The sequence below is a fragment of the Brachycentrus maculatus genome, unplaced genomic scaffold (genome assembly GCF_059751285.1).
Source record: "Brachycentrus maculatus isolate JH-2025_06_01 unplaced genomic scaffold, ASM5975128v1 h1tg000360l, whole genome shotgun sequence".
Lineage (NCBI taxonomy): Eukaryota > Metazoa > Arthropoda > Insecta > Trichoptera > Brachycentridae > Brachycentrus > Brachycentrus maculatus.
The window spans coordinates 297,325-320,222 of record NW_028281109.1 but is presented as its reverse complement, the minus strand read 5'-3'; the positions used below and the strand labels follow the sequence as shown (position 1 = coordinate 320,222).

Genomic DNA, 22,898 nt, shown 5'->3' with positions numbered 1-22,898 from the left:
TTTTATAATTATTTAAGGTCTTTTTATTTGTTAAATAATATATCAATACGATCCACAAAGTTAATGCTTTCAATATTCAAAACATGATACAATAATTATTCCAGAGTCCGCAGATGAGCATGGCTTTGGACACAGCTTCCTAGAGTTTATAGATCTAGGTGGCACCGTCCATAATTTCTGCCTTGTCACTAATTGATCGTAATAAGAAGGAAACTGTGGCATATATAAACATTTGAATTAACAAAATTAAGCATTTTGATTCTCGGAAATACTTTATATATAAAACTAACTAACTAACTAACCATCACGCCGCTTCCCCGCAGGGGTAGGCAGAGAGAATAGAGCGCCACACCACTCTGTCCTTGCAAACATTCTTCGCATCCTCCACGTTCATGCATCTCCTCATACATACCCGCCGATTGTTACGACTCCTAACCTGACCGCTTTCAAGTATTTGGCATACCTGATCGTGCCATGTTTTTCTCGGTCTTCCTCTGCTTCTTTTCCCACTAACATTCGCCTCATAAATTTGTTTTACCGTCCTTTCCTCACTCATTCGTTCCACATGTCCAAACCATCTCAACACACCTTTCTTAATTTTATCGATAATGCTTATCTCAGCGTTGCATTCCTTCCTTATTTCACTATTCGCACATCTATCATACATCGTTTTGTCGCACATTCTTCTGAGAGATCGCATTTCGACTGCATTCAGTCTACTTTCATCCTTCGTTTGCCAACTCCATGTTTCACTTCCATACATTAGAGTTGGAACCAGGACTCCGTTGTGCACTGCCAGTTTAGCTTCCGCTGATAGGTTTTTATTTGCTATAACTGATTTCAGTGCAGATTATATATATATATATATATATATATATATATATATATATATATATATATATATATATATATATATATATATATATATATATATATATATATATATATATATATATACCTTAGGTTCTGATAATCGTGATAAGTCTGCGTAATCGGAGGGCATGTATGACTAGATGTATGGATGTGAAGGAGGCGAGGAGTGTATGTCAGGTCAGAAGAGTGTTCCATCCTCTCTGCCTACCCCTGCGGGGAAACGGCGTGATGGTAGTAGTAGTAGTGGTAGTATAAGTATATATTGTATACCTTAATTGATATATTCTTTTACATTTGAATTCTCGACAGAATCTATGCTTGATATGAGTATTTAAAAAAAAAACCTTATTATTTATTTTGTATATTAATAGCATTGTTAACTTTGTGGAATGGAATAATTTATAAGAGTGTTTAGACTCAAAATGAACAGTGGATGAGAAGAAGAGTGTTTCATTATTTATTTCTTTTATCTTGTTGCAGAAAAATGTCTACAGATTTGAGCATTTTAAAGATGCTCGCCGCGACTGTACTGGCGTTGCTACTGGCGTCGCAACTGTGCGAGACGGCGGGTGTTTCGAGCGAGACGGCGAGCGTTTCGAGCGAGGCGGCCGGCCGTTCCGACGGCCACGGCCGCCTGGCGCCGCGCGCGTTTCGACGGAACGTCCGCCCGAGCGGCCGTTTCGACTGGACCGCGGACGACTTCGTGATGACCGACTCGCTTCCGGATGGGGAGAACGAGAAGCGGATCCGGTATGGGTCCATCAGTGCGAAAGAGACATCCGTTGGAAAGAACGGGTAAGAATATTTTATTATATTTTTATATTCTTTCTTGACATCTCATCAAAGATGAAGAAGAATGTGGAAGTCTGGGCATTTACGGGGCTGACGACCGTCATAGACTGGTTTAAGTGATCACTTTACACACGTGTTACATTCACCAATTCTACCCATTATTGACAACCACACTAATCAAATTGGAACTTCTATATATATATATATATATATATATATATATATATATATATATATATATATATATATATATATATATATATATATATATATATATATATATATATATATATATATATATATATATATATATATATATATATATATATATATATATATATATATATATATATATATATGAACGAATTTAGAAACGTTGTTCTTGAATCACTAGAATTTCACTAGAGACATCTATTGGTGAGATGTAAAGAAGCTTATATAAATGTACTATATCCCAGCAAAGGCGGCATGTTTTTAACTTAATATTTACCCGCTACAGGGCAGAAAGTGTCGTTTTTCCATTTTGAAGAAAACGTATCGTTTAATTTTTTTTTTAAATATACTAAATATTTTTCAAATTGAGAAAAAACCTTCAGGTTTTACCTAAAAAGATCTGTTGCACAGTAAAAAGTTCAATAAGTGGCTTGATACTTATTTTTAATACATTGTATTATATTTTTAAACTTTAGAAACGTTCTCCTGAATAATCATGTTTTTTGATTTATGACGTTCTTGAAAGGAATCAAGCGTGCAGACGATAGCCAAAAGGCAATTTGGGAGTATTTAGAGCGAGTGCTTTCGCCTAGAATTTTCACTCATGAATTACATGAAATTATAGTAACTTTAAACATAAAGAGTAAATCCACTCACGAGTAGGCATAGGCTGTGAAACTTATAAAGTTGAAGCCTGAGTAGGGACATGATAAACGGTGTTGCATAAGCCGTAGCTAGATTTCAGAGTCACTTGGACGTTAGGTAATTAAAAAAAGGGGAGTATTTAAATAAAACTGTTTTTATTTTAGATAGTTTAAAAGAATTACATTCCATTCCTACTCTGTTACACAGTTACGTAAACACTCGTGAAGCCGAGCTGCGTGAAGATAAGTTAGTCAGGTGATGAGTCAATACCAAACACTGACCACAAACGTTTGTAAATTACGCAACACTTTAATATATGCACACGACTTTTGACTATTATTTTTTTACCTTTGTAAGGATAATACTATAACATCAAAAGATAAAAATAAATTTAAAAAATTATCAATCTGTTTTAAAATTAAATTAATATGCTAAAAATATGGACCAGCTTAAGACAATAACTAGGTCAGTATTATAGCCGTTTACCTTATATATATATATATATATATATATATATATATATATATATATATATATATATATATATTTATATATATATATATATATATATATATATATATATATATATATATATATATATATATATATATATATATATATATATATATATATATATTATATATATATATATACTGTCCGCCTTCGTAGTGTAATGGTCAGCATGCTCGCCTACCGTTCTGGAGGTGCCGGGTTCGATTCCCAGGGGGGTCAGATAAATATAGGTGATTTTTCACTCTAATATTTATTCAATGTTACACTAGACTGGTACCTGAAGTGGAGGGCTGATCACCTTTCCTTCGTGTGTTATCGCTCAAAAATACACTGCGTTTATATAATGCAGTGCCCTATGCACCATCGGGGTGCGGATAAGGGTTTGAATATATATATATATTATATATATATATATATATATATATATATATATATATATATATTTATATATATATATATATATATATATATATATATATATATATATATATATATATATATATATATATATATTTCTACCCGTTTCTCCGCAGGGGTAGGCAGAGAGGATGGAACGCCACACTCTTCTGTCCTGACATACACTCCTCGCCTCCTTCACATCCATACATCTAGTCATACATGCCCTCCGATTACGCAGACGTTTGACACCGCCAGATTTATATATATATATATATATATATATATATTTATATATATATATATATATATATATATATATATATATATATATATATATATATACACACGCAGTAAATACATATCGCCGGAGGAGAAGGTTAAAAGTGGCCGTTACACTTGGCAATGAATTCGAAGGCCAAACATTTTAGAGTTTCCCAGAATATCCCAATATTAGCTCTAAGCTCATCTGTTACTTACCGAGAAGCTGCGATGTTTGCGCTAACTGACTATCCGATCATCTAAACATCACGCCGCTCCCCGCAGGGGCAGGCAGAGTCAACAGAACGCCAGACCACAATGCGATAATATCAGACATTCCTAGGCTATTCTCCTCATTACCCACTCCTGACCAGACCACGCCAAATATATGAAACACTCGATCACGCCAGGTTTTCCTCGGTCTTCTTGTTCTCTCGTTTCCAACTACATTCGCCTCATATATTTGTTTTACCGTTCTTTCTTCAGTCATTGGTTCCACATGCCCAAACCATCCCAAGCCGCCTTCCTTAGTTTGCTGGATAGTGCTCATATCAGCCTTGCACCCTTTCCTTATATCACCATTGGAACATCTACCATACATGGTCTTGCCGCACTGAGAGATGGCATCCCGACTGCATCCAGTCTACTCTCATCCTTCCCAAACCATCCCAAGCCGCCTTCCTTAGTTTGCTGGATAGTGCTCATCTCAGCCTTGCACCCTTTCCTTATATCACCATTGGAACATCTAACATACATAATTTTGCAGCATATTTATTTAAGATATTCAGAGCAGTGATTATTTGATATGTTGGAATGCGTTTTCTTAAATGAATGTGCGGTAAAATGATGTATGATAGATGTTCGAATGGTGATATAAGGAAAGGGTGCAAGGCTGATATAAGCACTATCCAGCAAACTAAGGAAGGCGGCTTGGGATGGTTTGGGCGTGTGGAACCAATGAAAAAAGGAATAGACTTGTATATATACTTATATATGTATATATACTTATATATGTATATATACTTATATATATATATATATATATATATATATATAATATATATATATATATATATATATATATATATATATATATATATATATATATATATATATATATATATATATATATATATATATATATATATATATATAATATATATATATATATATATATATATATATATATATATATATATATATATATATATATATTTATATATATATATATATATATATATATATATATAATATATATATATTCACTAGGCGGAATGCGATCTCTCAGTGAAACTCGGTAAAACTATATTGATACATATGTTTTATGAGTATTTTCCCGTTTTTTGAATAGCCCCCCAAGACACAGTTCGGCGCTATTCTCTAGGAGGTGCAGTGAGGGAGGATAACTGTGCATTCCGGCTCAAATGGTGGACTATTGTCTGCCCAATGCGGAGGTACTCGGTTCGAATCCCGGCCGAGCACAAAGGTCAATAAATGACTCGTTGACATCGCCTCTTTACAAACTGGGATATCTTTGCCCATACAAGGGGATTTCTACGGATGGACGCAGGTCCGGACTGGCGATTGGCGTTCTATCTTCTCTGGCTACCCCAAGAGGGTATGCAGAGACAATAGTACGCCACACCATCCCGTCTGTTTGCGATAATTCGTCTCTCCCACGCCTATCTCTCTTATATATTACATATTTTTTTTACATCTCAACATAGATGAAGAAGAATATGGTTTAATTTATATTTGAAGCGATTTGCACTACAAATATTTTATTATAACTTAATTATAATGTCTACCGGTTTCCAAGCTAACCACTTCTTTATCAAGACTGATTAATACTAAAACACTATCTACAATACTTGACGAAATTCTAAATATTAAGAATATTACAACATTTTGAGTGTGTCCAAATACTTGTTCACAAAATATGGATTGTCTCCAATTACAGGAGTTATTTTCATATTATTTTTTGACATCTCACCAATAGATGTCTTTAGTGAAGTTCTAGTGATTCAAGAATAAGGTTTCTAAATTGGTTCATATATATAGAACTTCCAAGAATTTGAGTAGTGCGGTTGTCAATAATGGGTAGAATTGGTGAATGTTACACGTGTGTAAAGTGATCACTTAAACTAGCCTATGACGGTCGTCAGCCCCGTAAATGCCCAGACTTCCATATTCTTCTTCATCTTTGATGAGATGTCAAAAAATAATATTAAGAATATTGTTAAGTAGATAGTGTTTTAGTATTAATCAGTCTTGATAAAGAAGCGGTTAGCTTGGAATCCGGTCGACATTATAATTAAGTTATAATAAAACATTTATAGTGATTTTAAAACAAAGTTATGTTTTATTTTAAAGAATATAAAAGTCTGGGCAGTCACGGGGCTGACGACCGTCATGGGCTGGTTTAAGTGATCACTTTACACACGTGAAATATTTACCAATTCTACCCATTACTGACAACCACACTACCCAAATTCTTGGATGTTCTATATATATATATATGAACCAATTTTTTTGAAACGTTGTTCTTGAATCACTAGAACTTCACTAGAGACATCTGTTGGTGTGATGAAAAGAAGCTTTTCATCGAGCAGAAACTCTTTTATTAGTATGTGAGGTCCGAATCCTGGATTATAATCACATACATGAGAAACGCCAGAAAATATCATTTTTATTTTAATTATTTTAGCTTATAATTTGACCAGATAATTTATTTACAACATTTTGAGTGTGACACACGTCACAGTGTGATTTGGACACACACAAAAAAAGTTATTTATCATTAGAATAAACATTATTTTTTAAACTTAAATTTTAAATTAAACCATATCCGCTCCCTAGGTGAAGCATATGGAGTCCACAAATTGTCTCCAGGCATTTCTGTCGGCTGCCAGCTCCCTCGCGTCCTCCCAAGTCAGATCCGCGTCCCGAAGCTCTGACGAGAACTGCCGACGAATTGTCAAACTTGCAGTATTAAATTTTAATATTAATTAATTTAGCGGTAGGTACCATCCCATGGCACTGTCCTAGTGCGGTCCTGCATTGTCACGTGACCCCCCCCCCCTCCCCTCTGCACACGTCATTGTTCCGAATTCAAAACTGAGAAAAGGGCGCGCTTTTGTTCCAGACGTCATTTCAAAAGTGTTCCTTTTAAAATAAAGAGAAAAAATAGCAAACAAAACGTTCCCAGTGCATTCTTCATACCTAGACTTCTTCCTACACACAGAGACTCTTGCAATTGATTCGTTATGAATGTCTGATTGTCAAACAGAGACGATGAAAATCTCGTATTACGATAAGGGGACACTATTTCTTCGACATCTCAATATAGATGAAGTAAAATATTGAAGTCTGGGCATTTACCGGGCTTACGACCGTCTTAGGCTATTTATGAAAAATAACTCCCATAATTGGAGATCGTCACATTTGTGAACAAGTATTTGGACACACTCAAAATGTTGAAAATAAATTATCTGGTCAAATTATAAGCTTAAAAAATAAAAATGAAAATTATGTTTTCTGGCGTTTCTCATGTGTGTGATTATAATCCAGGATTCGGACCTCACATACTAATATAAGAGTTTCTGCTCAGTAAAAAGCTTCTTTTCATCTCACCAATAGATGTCTCTAGTGAAGTTTTAGTGATTTAAGAACAATGTTTTAAAATTGGTTCATATATATAATTTTTTTTTGGCATCTCATTAAAGAAGAAGAAGAATATGGAAGTCTGGGCATTTACGGGGCTGACGATCGTCACAGGCTGGTTTAAATGATCTCACCAATAGATGTCTCTAGTGAAGTTCTAGTGATTCAAGAACAATGTTTTAAAATTGGTTCATATATATATAGACATTCCAAGAATTTGAGCAGTGTGGTTGTCAATAATGGGTAGAATTGGTGAATGTTGCACGCGTGTAAAGTGATCACTTAAACCAGCCTATGGCGGTCGTCAGCCCCGTAAATGCCCAGACTTCCGTATTCTTCTTCATCTTTGATGAGATGTCAAAAAATAATATGAAATTAACTCCTGTAATTGGGGATAATACAGATTTAGTGGACAAGTATTTGGACACACTCAAAATGTTGGATTTTTTTAGATTAGAATATATAGAAACATGTATAAGGAAGATCAAGAAATACTATAGTATTTATTGATTTGGTGTTTAATTTGTAGAATACATTATAATATATGTATTAATTTTAAATCAATGGACATTCGTTTGATAATGCCCTAACAAGGCGAAACAATTGTCACAATATAATTTTTTATGTGTTTTTGTTACTAAAGTACAACTTAATAAATCCCTTACCGCACCCCAATGGTGCATAGGGCACTGCTTCATATAAACGCAGTGTTATCTCGATCGATTACACATGAAGGAGAGGTCATCAGCCCTCCGCTTCAGGTACCAGTCCAGTGTAATATTGAATAAATATTAGAGTGAAAAAATCAGTTATATTTATTACACCCCCCTGGGAATGGAACCCGGGACTTCCAGAACGGTAGCCGAGCATGCTGACCATTACACTACTGAGGCGGACATGTATAAAAAAATAATATGAAAATAACTCCTGTAATTGGAGATAATCCAGATTTTGTGAACAAGTATTTGGACACACTCAAAATTAGTAAGTAATTTTTTATTATTATTATGAGGTCAAGGGATCTCTCATCCCTAATATCTCTGCGACCATAGAACCGGTGCCTAAAATTTTTAAAGTTCGTCGAACCGGTCCTTAACCTTAGTTGTCACACAATATTCCCATTGAGATCATGTCGCTCACTCCTTTCAAGAACGTCAAAAATCAAAAATCGTCATTTTTCAGTAGTGCTTGTTTTCGGATTGGTCCACAGCGTGTGTGGACGAAAGGGCTTAGCGAGTATGCATATCGGATCGCTCGTACGTATATATACGCATTGGATAGCAAACGCACGTATATATACGTGTAGGAATAGACACGCACGTGTTGGATGCATTCTATTTCTGAGGCTGATAAATCGGGCGGTACCGACAACACTTTCCAGACGGGTCTGGATATACACAGTTCATATTATACTTGGGTGAAATCCTATTATTATAATATAATTTTGTCCGCTTGTATTATTTTAATATATTAAATTGTCCGCCTCCGTAGTGTAATGGTCAGCATGCTCGGCTACCGTTCTGGAGGTCCCGGGTTCGATTTCCAGGGGCGTTTAAAAAATATAAGTGATTTTTTCACTCTAATATTTATTTAATATAATATATATATATATATATATATATATATATATATATATATATATATATATATATATATATATATATATATATATATATATATATATATATATATATATATATATATATATATATATATATATATATATATATATATATATATATGTCCGCCTCCGTAGTGTAATGGTCAGCACGCTCGGCTACCGTTCTGGAGGTCCCGGGCTCGATTCCCAGGGAGGGTCAAATAAATATAAGTGATTTTACCCTGGACTTGTACAAAGGATCATTGTGATCAGCCCTCCGCTTCACCTGAAGCGGAGAGCTGATCACCTTTCCTTCTTGTGTTAACGATCAAGATAACACTGTGTTTATATAACGCAGTGCCCTATGCACCATTGGAGTGCTGATAAGGGTTTGAATTGAATTAATATATATATATATATATATATATATATATATATATATATATATATATATATATATATATATATATATATATATATATATATATATATATATATATATATTTATAAATAAAAGAAGCTTTTCATTGAGCAGAAACTCTCATATTAGTATGTGAGGTCCGAATCCTGGATTATAATCACACACATGAGAAACGCCAGAAAAAACCATTTTCATTTTTATTATGTAAGCTTATAATTTGACCAGATAATTTATTTATAACATTTTGAGTGTGTCCAAATACTTGTCCACAAAATCTGGATTATCTCCAATTACAGGAGTTATTTTCATGTGATTTTTTAAAAAATAATATGAAAATAACTCCTGTAATTGGAGATAATCCAGATTTTGCGAACAAGTATTTGGACACGCTCAAAATGTTGTAATATAATATTCCTAACAATTATGTTCTATAGATATATTTTGGATACATTACCCAACAATTCAACATTCTTCTTCATCTCTGTTGAAACCTAAGATTTTCTCAGGTCACCAAACGATGAGATGCCTCCGAAAGCGTTAAAATTAAAATCGTTCAAAAATATCCTATCTCTTGACCCAATCTATAGGCTAATTAATGTGAACGGAAGACAAGGATCTAATACATATGGTGTCTTTTTTTCTCAAAGGATTTAATTATTTTCAATGCTGGATGAAAGGGTCGTTTTTTTTATTTTAATTACCTAACGTCCAAGTGACTCTGAAATCTAGCTACGGCTTATGCAACACCGTTTACCATGACCCTACTCAGGCTTCAACTTTATAAGTTTCATAGCCTGTGCCTACTCGTGAGTGGACTTACTCTTTATGTTTAAAGTTACTGTAATTTAATGTACTATTTATTGATTCGGCATTAACTTTCTGGAATGACATGATTATTTTATTAAAATTAAACACTCGAATATATATATATATATATATATATATATATATATATATATATATATATATATATATATATATATATATATATATATATATATATATATATATATATATATATATATATATATATATATATATATATTGTCCGCCTCCGTAGTGTAATGGTCAGCACGCTCGGCTACCGTTCCGGAGGTCCCGGGTTCGATTCCCAGGGGGGGGTCAAATAAATATAAGTGATTTTTTCACTGTAATATTTATTCAATATTACCTCGGACTGGTACCTGAAGCGGAGGGCTGATCACCTTTCCTTAATGTGTAAACGTTTATATGACGCAGTGCCCTATGCACCATTGGGTGCGGATAAGGGTTTAAAAATATATATATATATATATATATATATATATATATATATATATATATATATATATATATATATATATATATATTATATATCTCCAATTAGGAGTACTAAACATACATACATATCAACATATCAAAATTCCTTAATTTTCAGCTGTGCATGTTTTCGGAATGGCCAGAAAATGTACTATATCCCAGCAAAAGCATCATATTTTTAAATTAATATTTACCCGCTACAGGGCAGAAAGTGTTGTTTTTGCATTTTGAAGAAAAGGTATTGTTTAATTGTTTTTTTAAATATACTAAATATATTTCAAATGGAGAAAAAACCTTCAGGTCTTACCTAAAAAGATCTGTTGCACAGTAAAAAGCTCAGTAAGTGGCTTGATATTTATTTTTAATACATTGTATTATGTTTTTAAACTTTAAAAACTCAAGTTTTTTTATTTATCACGTTCTTGAAAGGAGTGAGCGATATTTGATTGTAGCCCTGTGAAGTTACAAATAGGTACTTCTTCGTTATCTGCATAAGGCCGTATCGGGCAACTTAATTAAGGGACATTCCTAGAGGCAATAAAAAATAAAGCAGTGAGTGTTTTCTGAGTGCATTATCTTAAAATACCTGTATCTTGGGTTACTTTTATCGTATTATTATCATTTAAGGGCCAGTATTTGAAAGTCGAATTAATTTTCTCTCACCCAGGTAATATTTATAATATATTTTTTAAACAAAGTAAATTAAAATTGTCTGCCTCCGTAGTGTAATGGTCAGCAAGATCGGCTTGCATTCTGGAGGTTCGATTCCTAGGGGGGAGTTTAAATAAATATGAGTGATTTTTTCACTGTAATATTTATTCAAAATCACCCTGGACTGGTTCCTGAAGCGGAGGGCTGATCACCCTTCCATCATGTGTAAACGATCAAGATAACACTGCGTTATATGACGCAGTGCCCTATGCACCATCGGGGTGCGGATAAGGGTTTTATTATTTTATAATTATCAAATTAAAATTACAACATTTTGATTGTGTCCAAATACTTGTTCACAAAATCTGGATTATCTCCAATCACAGGAGTTATTTTCATATTATTTTTTGACATCTCATCAAAGATGAAGAAGAATATGGAAGTCTGGGCGTTTAAGGGGCTGACGACCGTCACCGTCATAAAAAGCTTCTTTACATCTCACCAATAGATGTCTCTAGTGAAGCTCTAGTGATTCAAGAACAAGGTTTCTAAATTGGTTCATAAATATAGAACTTCCGAGAATTTGAGTAGTGTGGTTGTCAATAATGGGTACAATTGGAGAATGTTACACGTGTGTAAAGTGATCACTTATACCAGCCGATGACGGTCGTCAGCCCCGTAAATGCCCAGACTTCCATATTCTTCTTCATCTTTGATGAGATGTCAAAAAATAATATTATAAAACATGTGTTGAATATTGAAAGCATTAACTTTGTGGATCATATATATATATATTATTTCGAGAAATAAAAAGACTTTGTGTTTTGATCCACTCACATTTTTATTAACCAACTAATTTCGGCAACAACCTGTTGCCCTCTTGAGGGTTTAATTAGTATTAAACCCTGAAGAAGGCAACAGGTTGTTGCCGAAACTAGTTGGTTAATAAAAATGTGAGTGGATCAGAACACAAAGTATTTTTATTTCTCGAAACATTATATAAAGGAGTTATTTTTCATATTATTTGAAAGCATTATCGATAAAATTAAGAAAGGCGTGTTGAGATGGTTTGGACGTGTGGAACGTACGAGTGAGGAAAAAACGGTTAAACAAATTTATGAGGCGAATGTAGTTGGAAAAAGAACATAAGAAGACCGAGGAAAGATTGGCACAACCAGTTATGTCAAATACTTGAAAGCGGCCCGTTCAGGAGTCGTTTTTAAAGTTTAAAAATATAATAAAATGTATTAAAAATAAATATCAAGCCACTTATTGAACTTTTTACTGTGCAACAGATCTTTCTAGGTAAAACCTGAAGGTTTTTTCTCCATTTGAAATATATTAAGTATATTTAAAAAAATAATTAAACAATACATTTTCTTCAAAATGCAAAAACAACACTTTCTGCCCTGTAGCGGGTAAATATTAAGTTAAAAATATGCCGCTTTTGCTGGGATATAGTACACTTTCTGGGCATTCAGAAAACATGCACAGCTGAAATTTGACGATTTTTGATATATGACGTTGTTGAAAGGAGTGAGCAATATGTGTCATCCGCACGGTGAAGGATCCAATGTCCGATTTTATAAATTAATTTAATTTAGATAAAAATGATCGTTTAAAATATTGCTTTATTGAACAGATTAGTTAGACTTTATAATACAGGATTGCTAACAGTAGTGTGTCATGATAAGTCTCCTACAAGAATTTATGAATTTTTAAATAAATATACACAGCATATATGTATAGCTAACTAACTAACTAACCATCACGCCGCTTCTCCGCGGGGGTGGGCAGAGAGGATCGAACGCCACACCACTCTGTCTTTGCAAACATTCTTCGCCTCTTCAACGTTCATGAATCTCCTCATACATTCCCGACGATTATTACGACTCCTGACCCGGCCGCTTTCAAGTATTTGACATACTTGATTGTGCCAAGTTTTCCTCGGTCTTCCTTTGCTTCTTTTTCCAACTATATTCACCTCATAAATTTGTTTGATTTGTTTGAATTTTTTAAATAAAATTCTTCTTCTTCTTCAAACCCTCATCTGCACCCAATGGTGCATAGGGAACTGCATCATATAAACGCAGTATTATCTTGATCATGACCACATGAAGGAAAGGTGATCAGCCCTCCGCTTCAGGCACCAGTCCAGGGTAATATTGAATAAATATTAGAGTGAAAAAATCACTTATATTTATTTAACCCCCCTGGGAATCGAACCCGGGACCTCCAGTACGGCAGGCGAGCGTGCTGACCATTACACTACGGAGGCGGATAATATAAATCTTTTTAAATAATATAATATAAAGTTTTTAAAATCAAAAGAGCGTCCATACGTGTCCTGCAGTTGGCGCATTGGCGGGATCCGGAGTGAGGCACTTAGTGTTCCCGAGGGAGCGCGCTGGAGAGCTGTTCCCTTCAACTGGGATAATCCAATAACACATTGTTCCAACGTAGGATAATTTGGAGTTAGTACATCACAGATTCAAAGCCACGACTTGATAAATGTACAAATATATATCGTAACTGAATTAGGTGTACATTTCGAGGGATGACAGAGGAGAGAAATTATATACCCTGGGATGAAGAATGTTTGGAGATATATATGATTTATATATATATATATATATATATATATATTTATATATATATATATATATATATATATATACATATATATATGTATATATATATATATATATATATATATATATATATATATATATATATATATATATATATATATATATGATTTATATATATAAATATATATATATATATATATATATATATATATATATATATATATATATATATATATATATATATATATATTTATATATTTATATATATATATATATATATATATATATATATATATATATATATATATATATATATATATATATATATATATATATATTTATATATGTATATATATATATATATATATATATATATATATATATATATATACATATAATCATATATATCCCTTGTCCGCCTCCGTGATGTAATGGTTAGCACGCTCGGCTACCGTTCTGGAGGTCCCGGGTTCGATTCCCAGAGGGGGGTCTAATAAATATAAATGATTTTTTCATTCTAATATTTATTCCATATTACCCTGGACTGGTACCCGAAGCGGAGGGCTGATCACCTTTCCTTCATGTGTTAACGATCAAGATAACACTGCGTTTGTATGATGCAGTGCCCTATGCACCATTGAAGTGCGGCTAAGGGTTTGAGTGAGAATATATCCCTTATTCGCACCCAATGGTGCATAGGGCACTGCATCGTATAAACGCAGTGTCAACTTGATCGTTAACACACGAAGCAAAAGCGATCAGCCGTCCGCTACATGTGCTTCATGAGCAGACATGTGACTCTCCGGCGCCGTCCGGCGGAATGGATTCTGTGTTTGCGAGTATCCCCTTAAGAACGTGTCGGCAGCTCGCTAAACCCCCGCAGCTAGACACACATCGACGTAGGAACTAAATACGGCGCTAAGTCCACCTCGGGACGGAGTGGACACTCACGGTAATGCGATTAGAACCTAGAACTTTCCCTGCAATGTAAACTAACACTTTTTTGAAAAAACCTACCCCTGGGACTTAGAGAATAGGCCCTTGATCCGACTGGAAATTCAAAAAAAAATACTAGGGAGATTTCACGATCTTTAAGCTGCGTTGTGTCGAAATTTCGAAGCAGTCGCCGAATAGCTCTAGGAAATTCCGCGGCTTCACATCGCTCCCCTTTCAACAACGTCAAAATATATTTTAAAAAAAACTTGATTTTTCAGGAGAACGTTTTTAAAGTTTAAAAAAATAATACAATGTATTAAAAATAAATATCAAGCCACTTACTGAACTTTTTACTGTGCAACAGATCTTTTTAGGTAATACCTGAAGGTTTTTTCTCCGTTTGAAAAATATTTAGTATATTAAAAAAATAATTAAACAATACCTTTTCTTCAAAATGCAAAAACAACACTTTCTGCCCTGTAGCGAGTAAATATTAAGTTTAAAATATGACACTCTTGCTGGGATATAGTACATTTTCTGGGCATTCCGAAAACATGCACAACTGAAAATTGACGATTTTTTAAATATGACGTTGTTGAAAGGAGTGAGCGATATATCACAATAAAATTCACAGGGGGGATATTCGTTCCACAATGTGTATAGCAAATAAAATCTTAATAAGAAATAAATACAATATTTAAGGAACGTCAGTCCATTCAATCTTCACATTCGTTTGAACATGCCATAAGTCGGCGAAACAATTCGCTCACTCCTTTCAAGAACGTCATAAATCAAAAATCGTCAATTTTCAGATGTGCATGTTTTCGGAATGCCCAGAAAATGTACTATATCCCAGCAAAAGAGGTATATTTTTGACGTTATATTTACTCGCTACAGGGCAGAAAGTGTTGTTTTTGCATTTTGAAGAAAAGGTATTGTTTAATAATTATTTTTAAATAAACTATTTTTTTTTAATGGAGAAAAAAACCTTCAGGTTTTACCTAAAAAGATCTGTTGCACAGTAAAAAGTTCAATAAGTGGCTTGATACTTATTTTTAATACATTGTATTATATTTTTAAACTTTAAACGTTCTCCTGAAAAATAAAGTATCTTGATTAATGACGTTCTTGAAAGGAGTGAGCGAATTGTCACAATATTCGTTTTTATGTGTTTTTAAACAATAAAACACATCTTAGTAGACTCAAAAAATCTGTGTTTGATTTCAAAATAAATACATAAATTGAAATGGAGTTCTACAAATTAAACTCCAAAGAAATAAATACTAATATAAAGATCAGATTTGGCAAAAGAAGGATGAAAGTAGACTGCATGCAGTCGAAATGCGATCTCTCAGTAGAATGTGCGACAAAACGATGTATAATAGATGTGCGAATAGTGAAATAAGGAAGGAATGCAAAGCTGAGATAAGCATTATCGATAAAATTAAGAAAGGTGTGTTGAGATGGTTTGGACATGTGGAACGAATGAGTGACGAAAGAAAGGTAAAACAAATTTATGAGGCGAATGTTAGCGGGAAAAGAAGCAGAGGAAGACCGAGAAAAACATGGCACGATCAGGTATGTCAAATACTTGAAAGTGGTCAGGTTAGGAGTCGTAACAATCGTCGGGTGTGTACGAGGAGATGCATGAACGTGGAAGAGGCGAAGAATGTTTGCAGGGACAGAGTGGTGTGGCGCTCTATTCTCTCTGCCTACCCCTGCGGGGAAGCGGCGTGATGGTTAGTTAGTTAGTTAGTTTATATAAAGATAACATTTCAAGCGATATATCAACATATCTTATATTAGGGTGACTCTATAGAGGGTGAACTAGTCAGTTTTAGACCATACTTAAATGTTTCGTGTTGAAGAGACACTGGCGAATCTCCCCTAATACATGTATATATATATATATATCCAAATTAAATAACACATTATACTTCGAGGGTGTCTCAAAATCATTGATATCACAGTTATCTCATAATCTTGAAAAAATACATGGGTTCAGACTTATACAGGGTGACGCAAAATCAACAACTAAATAAATTTATAAGAATTGTTGGGTACTATATCCAAAATACCTGTCAGCCTCCGTAGTGTAATGGTCAGCACGCTCGGCTACCGTTCTGGAGGTCCCGGGTTCGATTCCCAAGAGGGGTCAAACAAATTTAAGTGATTTTTTCACTTTGATATTTATTTAATATTACCCTGGACTGGTACCTGAAGCGGAGGACTGATCACCTTTCCTTCATGTGTTAATGATCAAGGTAACACTCCGTTTATATGATGCAGTGCCCTATGCACCATTGGGGTGTGGATAAGGGTTTGAATGAATATCCAAAATAAAACACGGTTTTTTGGATTGAATTCTACTTTAATTTATGTATATATTTATACGTGACGCGTTTCGTCTTCTGAGGACATTATCAAACACTGCTTGATAATGTCCTAAGAAAACGAAACGCGTCACGTATTAACATATACATAAATAAATGTAGAATTCAATCCAATAAACCTTGTTTAATTTGGGATATATTACTTAACAATTCAATATGGAATTCTACCAACTGTCTGCAGTTAGAATAAAAACGTTATAAGAATTTCAGGCGTGTGGTAGAATTGGTGAATTTTACACGTGTGTAAAGTGATCACTTTTTACGTATTAGATCCATAGCCTTCTTAATTCATTACATTACTATCTATCATTAGTACCCTAACTGTCCATCAAACCTCCTCCCTCTACCTCCTTCCCTAAACTCCCTTCTTCCTTTGCCTTCCTTATTATCATCAATTTGTAATTTATGTTTTTTTAAATGTTCAAGTACTATCTACCCTCTGATTGCAAACAGCTATATATGGTATCAAACGTTTTGACCAATATCACTAGTCTGTTTTTGGTTGGTTGGAAGATATCGCTTTTAGCAATAAAGCCCGCCAATGTACTTATTTATTTTCTGTACATAATAATAATAAATAATAAAACCCTTATCCGCACCCCGATGGTGCATAGGGCTCTGTGTCATATAAACGCAGTGTTATCTTGATCGTTATTTTACACATGAAGGAAAGGTGATCAGCCCTCCGCTTCAGGCACCAGTCCATGGTTATATTGAATAAATATTACAGTGAAAAAATCACTTATATTTATTTTACCTCCCTTGGGAATCGAACCCGAGACCTCCAGAATGGTGGCCGAGCGTGCTGACCATTACACTACGGAGGCGGTGTACATAATAATAATAAAACCCTTATCCGCACCCCGATGGTGCATAGGGCACTGTGTCATATAAACGCAGTGTTATCTTGTTCGTTTTTTACACATAAGGGAAAGGTGATCAGCCCTCCGCTTCAGGCACCAGTCCATGGTAATATTGAATAATTATTACAGTGAAAAAATCACTTATATCTATTTTACCCCCCCTGGGAATCGAACCCGGGACCTCCAGAACGGTAGCCGAGCGTGCTGACCATTACACTACGGAGGCGGTGTACATAAAGTTGAAATAATTAAATAAATAAGTTGTCTGAATTCATATCACAGTCCATTTGAGAAATTTGATATGGGTTTGCTTAGGGGAGGTTATAGTATTGTAGCATCAGCACCCCTAAGGGATGGGTAGGTACCGCGAGCCACCCTCTCTGCCTACCCCTGCTTGTATAACACTAATTTAATAAGCGTAATCCACCATTACAAGACGAATAACCGACTTTTTCAAAATGCCACATCGCTCCCCCCTTCAACAACGTCATATATCAAAAAAATTGATTTTTCAGGAGAACGTTTTTAAAGCTTAAAAATATAATAAAATGTATTGAAAATAAATATCAAGCCACTTATTGAACTTTTTACTGTGCAACAGATCTTTTTAGGTAAAACCTGAAGGTTTTTTCTCCATTTGAAAAATATTTGGTATATTTAAAAAAATAATTAAAAAATACCTTTTATTCAAAATGCAAAAACAACACTTTCTGCCCTGTAGCGGGTAAATGTTAAGTTAAAAATATGCCGCTTTTGCTGGGATATAGTACATTTTCTGGGCATTCCGAAAACATGCACAACTGAAAAACAACGTTTTTTTTATATATAACGTTGTTGAAAGGAGTGAGCGATATATCACAATAAAATTCACATGGGGGATATTTGTTCCACAATGTGTAAAGCGAATAAAATCTTAATGAAAGAAATGAATACAGCATTTTGAGTGTGTCCAAATACGGCCCAGACTTCCATATTCTTCTTCGTCTATGTTGAGATGTGGGAAATAATGTGAAGCATAGTTCGTTCGCCCGCTGTGTCCGCCGTGCGTAGTTACGCCTGGCACGCTACGTGCAGTTACTGCCGACAAGGCTTCGTTAAAATTCCCAGATAATGGTAATTGCGCACACGACAAAATTTAGTATTTTTTATCAATACTGGTTCACACTTATAACGGTTCACGACAGCAACAAAGTTATTTTTTAAATAGCAAAAAAAAATATGTGTTTTCATTTATATTACAATGATTAAAGAAAACACTTGTTTTTACCACTTGAGTTTTATTATAGACTACATGTTTCAGAAGTTAAACTTCCATCATTCAGGTCTGTATAATAACTAAAATACAAAACATAAAATTGTTCTATAAATAAGGAGAGGGGAAAGTAAGGGGAAGGGGTTAGTCAAGGGGCGGAGTTTGAAAACAAAGGAAAAATGGAAAGCAATGGTGAAGAATTTTGAAATAATATATTATTTAATAAATTATTATTAGAATTTAGGTTTTTTTGTATTTCTAAATTTTCAAGATAATTCATAATTTGGCCTTTATATGGAACAAGGTGTAATAATTTTAATTTATGAGAGTGAAATGAGTGATTAGTATCTATTATGTGATTTGCAAATCCGAAAAATAATTACTGACAAGACCGCTATGATGTTCTTTAATTCTAATCTTTAAACTTCTCGCAGTTTGGCCAATATATATTTTCTATTACAATCTCCACACGAAATTTCATAAACACCACTTTTTTGTAATAAATCAATTTTAGATTTTTTCATTTATATTTATTAATTTTTTACCAAAATGTTAATAATATTAGTATATAACCACTCACGGAGATTTTTATGTCTACCGGTTTCGAGACGTACCCGTCTCTTCGTCAGGACAATCACTACTACAGCATGCAAACAATACCACCCTTCACCACCATAGCACCATTTGCACACTTAAAACTACACAAAATGTCTAACGCATGCGATTTTTGGTCGACCCGAAGATCAGCATGCACTAAAGGTTTCACCACAAACATCCGTTACGAGCCGAGGTTAAACGTGCACTAGGTGAGTGGTTATATACTAATATTCTTAACATTTAAAAAAAAAATAAGTAAAAATGACTAACCACAAAGTGAATGCCGAAACAATAAATAAAACTTCATTCTACATATTATTTTTTGACATCTCAACATAGATGAAGAAGAATATGTAAGTCTGAGAATTTACGGGGCTGACGACCGTCATATGCTGGTTTAACTGATCACTTCACACATGTGTAACATTTACCTATTCTACCCATTATTGATAACCACACAAATTCTTAAAAGTTTTATATATATGAACCAATTTAGAAACCTTGTTCTTGAATCACTAGAACTTCGCTAGAGACATCTATTTGGTGAGATGAAAAGAAGCTTTTTATTGAGCAGAAACTCTTTTATTATTATGAGAGGTCTGAATCCTGGATTATATTATATAATAATCCCTTACCGCACCCCTATGGTGCATAGGGCACTGCGTCATATAAACGCAGTGTTATCTCGATCGTTTTACACATGAAGGAAAGGTGATCAGCCCTCCACTTCAGGTACCAGTCCAGTGTAATATTGAATAAATATTAGAGTGAAAAATTCACTTATATTTATTAAACCCCCCTGGGAATCGAACCCGGGACCTCCAAAACGGTAGGCGAGCGTGCTGACCATTACACTACGGAGGCGGACATGTAATAATAATAATAATAAATTTGGATATCTTAAATAGCGCCATTTTCGTAAAATAATACCTCAAGGGCGCTTCACGGTGAATGAATTGGGGAAAGTATTAGGGTGGAAATGATTTAGCAAACAAATGTGTTTTTAGTCTTTTTCTAAAGACCATCTCACTCTCATTATTTCTAATGTAGGTCTTCAGAGTGAGCTGAGATACAGAGGGATGTCACAATAGACCTTATATGGTCGCAGTGACATAAGGGATGCAAGATCCCTTGACTTCATAAAAAAAACTCATCTAAAATTATTTTTAATAATCTTTTGTGTTTGTGGGTGAGTTGTGTCGTTAGCATTGTGAACCTCGGACCTCCTGAGTGCATTTCTTGGAATAATTCAATGCTGTTATACGAGCAACACTCATATGAGACCATGTCATATGTTCGCCGACGCTATACATCTATCAAGATATCGCTAACTCCTTTCAACAACGTCACATATCAAAAATCGTCAATTTTCAGTTGTGCATGTTCTCGGAACGCCCAGAAAATGTACTATATTCCAGCAAAAGCGGCATATTTTTAACTTAATATTTACCTTAATTGATTCGGCAGTCACTTTGTGGTAAAATCTATCCATTTTTAATTCATGTTTTACTTAGTAAATACCACTATTTTTTAAAATCTACTTTGACACGTGTTTCGATGCATTCCGCATCATTTGAAAATGATGCGGAATGCATCGAAACACGTGTCACAGTAGATTTTAAGAAATAGTGGTATTTATTAAGTAAAACATTAATTAAAAATTAATATTTACCCGCTACAGGGCAGAAAGTGTAGTTTTTGCATTTTGAAGAAAAGGTATTGTTTAATTATTTGTTTAAATGTACTAAATATTTTTCAAATGGAGAAAAAACCTTCAGGTTTTACCTAAAAAGATCTGCTGCACAGTAAAAAGTTCAATAAGTGGCTTGATATATTTTTTAATACATTGTATTATATTTTTAAACTTTAAAAACGTTCTCCTGAAAAATCAAGTTTTTTGATTTATGACGTTCTTGAAAGGAGTATTATGTATAAGTGTGTGTATTTTTATATATTTTTTGGTGAGTACGCCTGTAAGGCCTACATATAGAATACAAGTAAATAATGAATGGACATTTAAAATATATAGATAGAAATGCAAAAATAATAAACATAGCATGACAGTATTAATACAAATAGAGTAAATCTCCTGAAAAGTAAAGTTTGCTGATTTATGACGTTGTTGTAAGGAGTGAGCGATATAAGCGACGCTTAATTCGCTACAAAATTAATCATTTTAAACTCACAACTGTTTAAAACGACTCACAACAAAACCAAATCGATTTTCAACAAAGATATCAATTTATTTATTGATTTGACGTTTAATTTGTAGAACTCCAATTTAATTTATGGATTGATTTTTAAATCAATATAAATATATATATATATATATATATATATATATATATATATATATATATATATATATATATATATATATATATATATATATATATATATATATATATATATATATATATATATATATATATATATATATATATAATATGTAAAGTGGGTGTATAATAATAAAATAAACAATGTGTTGCTTTGTAACTAAAGTTTATTCTTAATTAATCTTTATAATAATTTTTATATCTATCTATCTATCTATCTATCTGATCCTGACAGTTAATAATATTATCGGAAGTCTTTTGTTTTATTCTGAGCGACGCATGCGGCATCTGGTGGTAGAACTGTTTTATGTAGGTACTTTTTGTAAGTACTTAATAAAATGTATAGGTAGGTACCTAGTTATTTTATTACACATATATATATATATATATATATATATATATATATATATATATATATATATATATATATATATATATATATATATATATATAAAAAACCCTTATCCGCACCCCAATGGTGCATAGGGCACTGCTTTATATAAACGCAGTGTTATCTTGATCGTCTACACATGAAGGAAAGGTGATCAGCCCCCCGCTTCAGGACCAGTCCAGGGTAATATTGAATAAATATTACAGTGAAAA

General features: G+C 33.5%; 1 protein-coding gene across 2 annotated transcripts in view; it reads left to right on the top strand.

Moving 5' to 3' along the window:
* Window positions 1-1,358: 1,358 nt before the first annotated feature.
* The window catches only part of LOC148303619 (uncharacterized), a 59,074-nt gene continuing 37,534 nt past the window's right edge, over window positions 1,359-22,898 (top strand). For both annotated transcript variants that reach the window (XM_088269672.1, XM_088269674.1), the window contains exon 1: window positions 1,359-1,668. In XM_088269672.1, coding sequence (XP_088125798.1) covers window positions 1,385-1,668 — 284 coding nt within the window. In that variant the 5' untranslated portion in view covers window positions 1,359-1,384. The remainder of the gene's footprint in view (window positions 1,669-22,898) is intronic.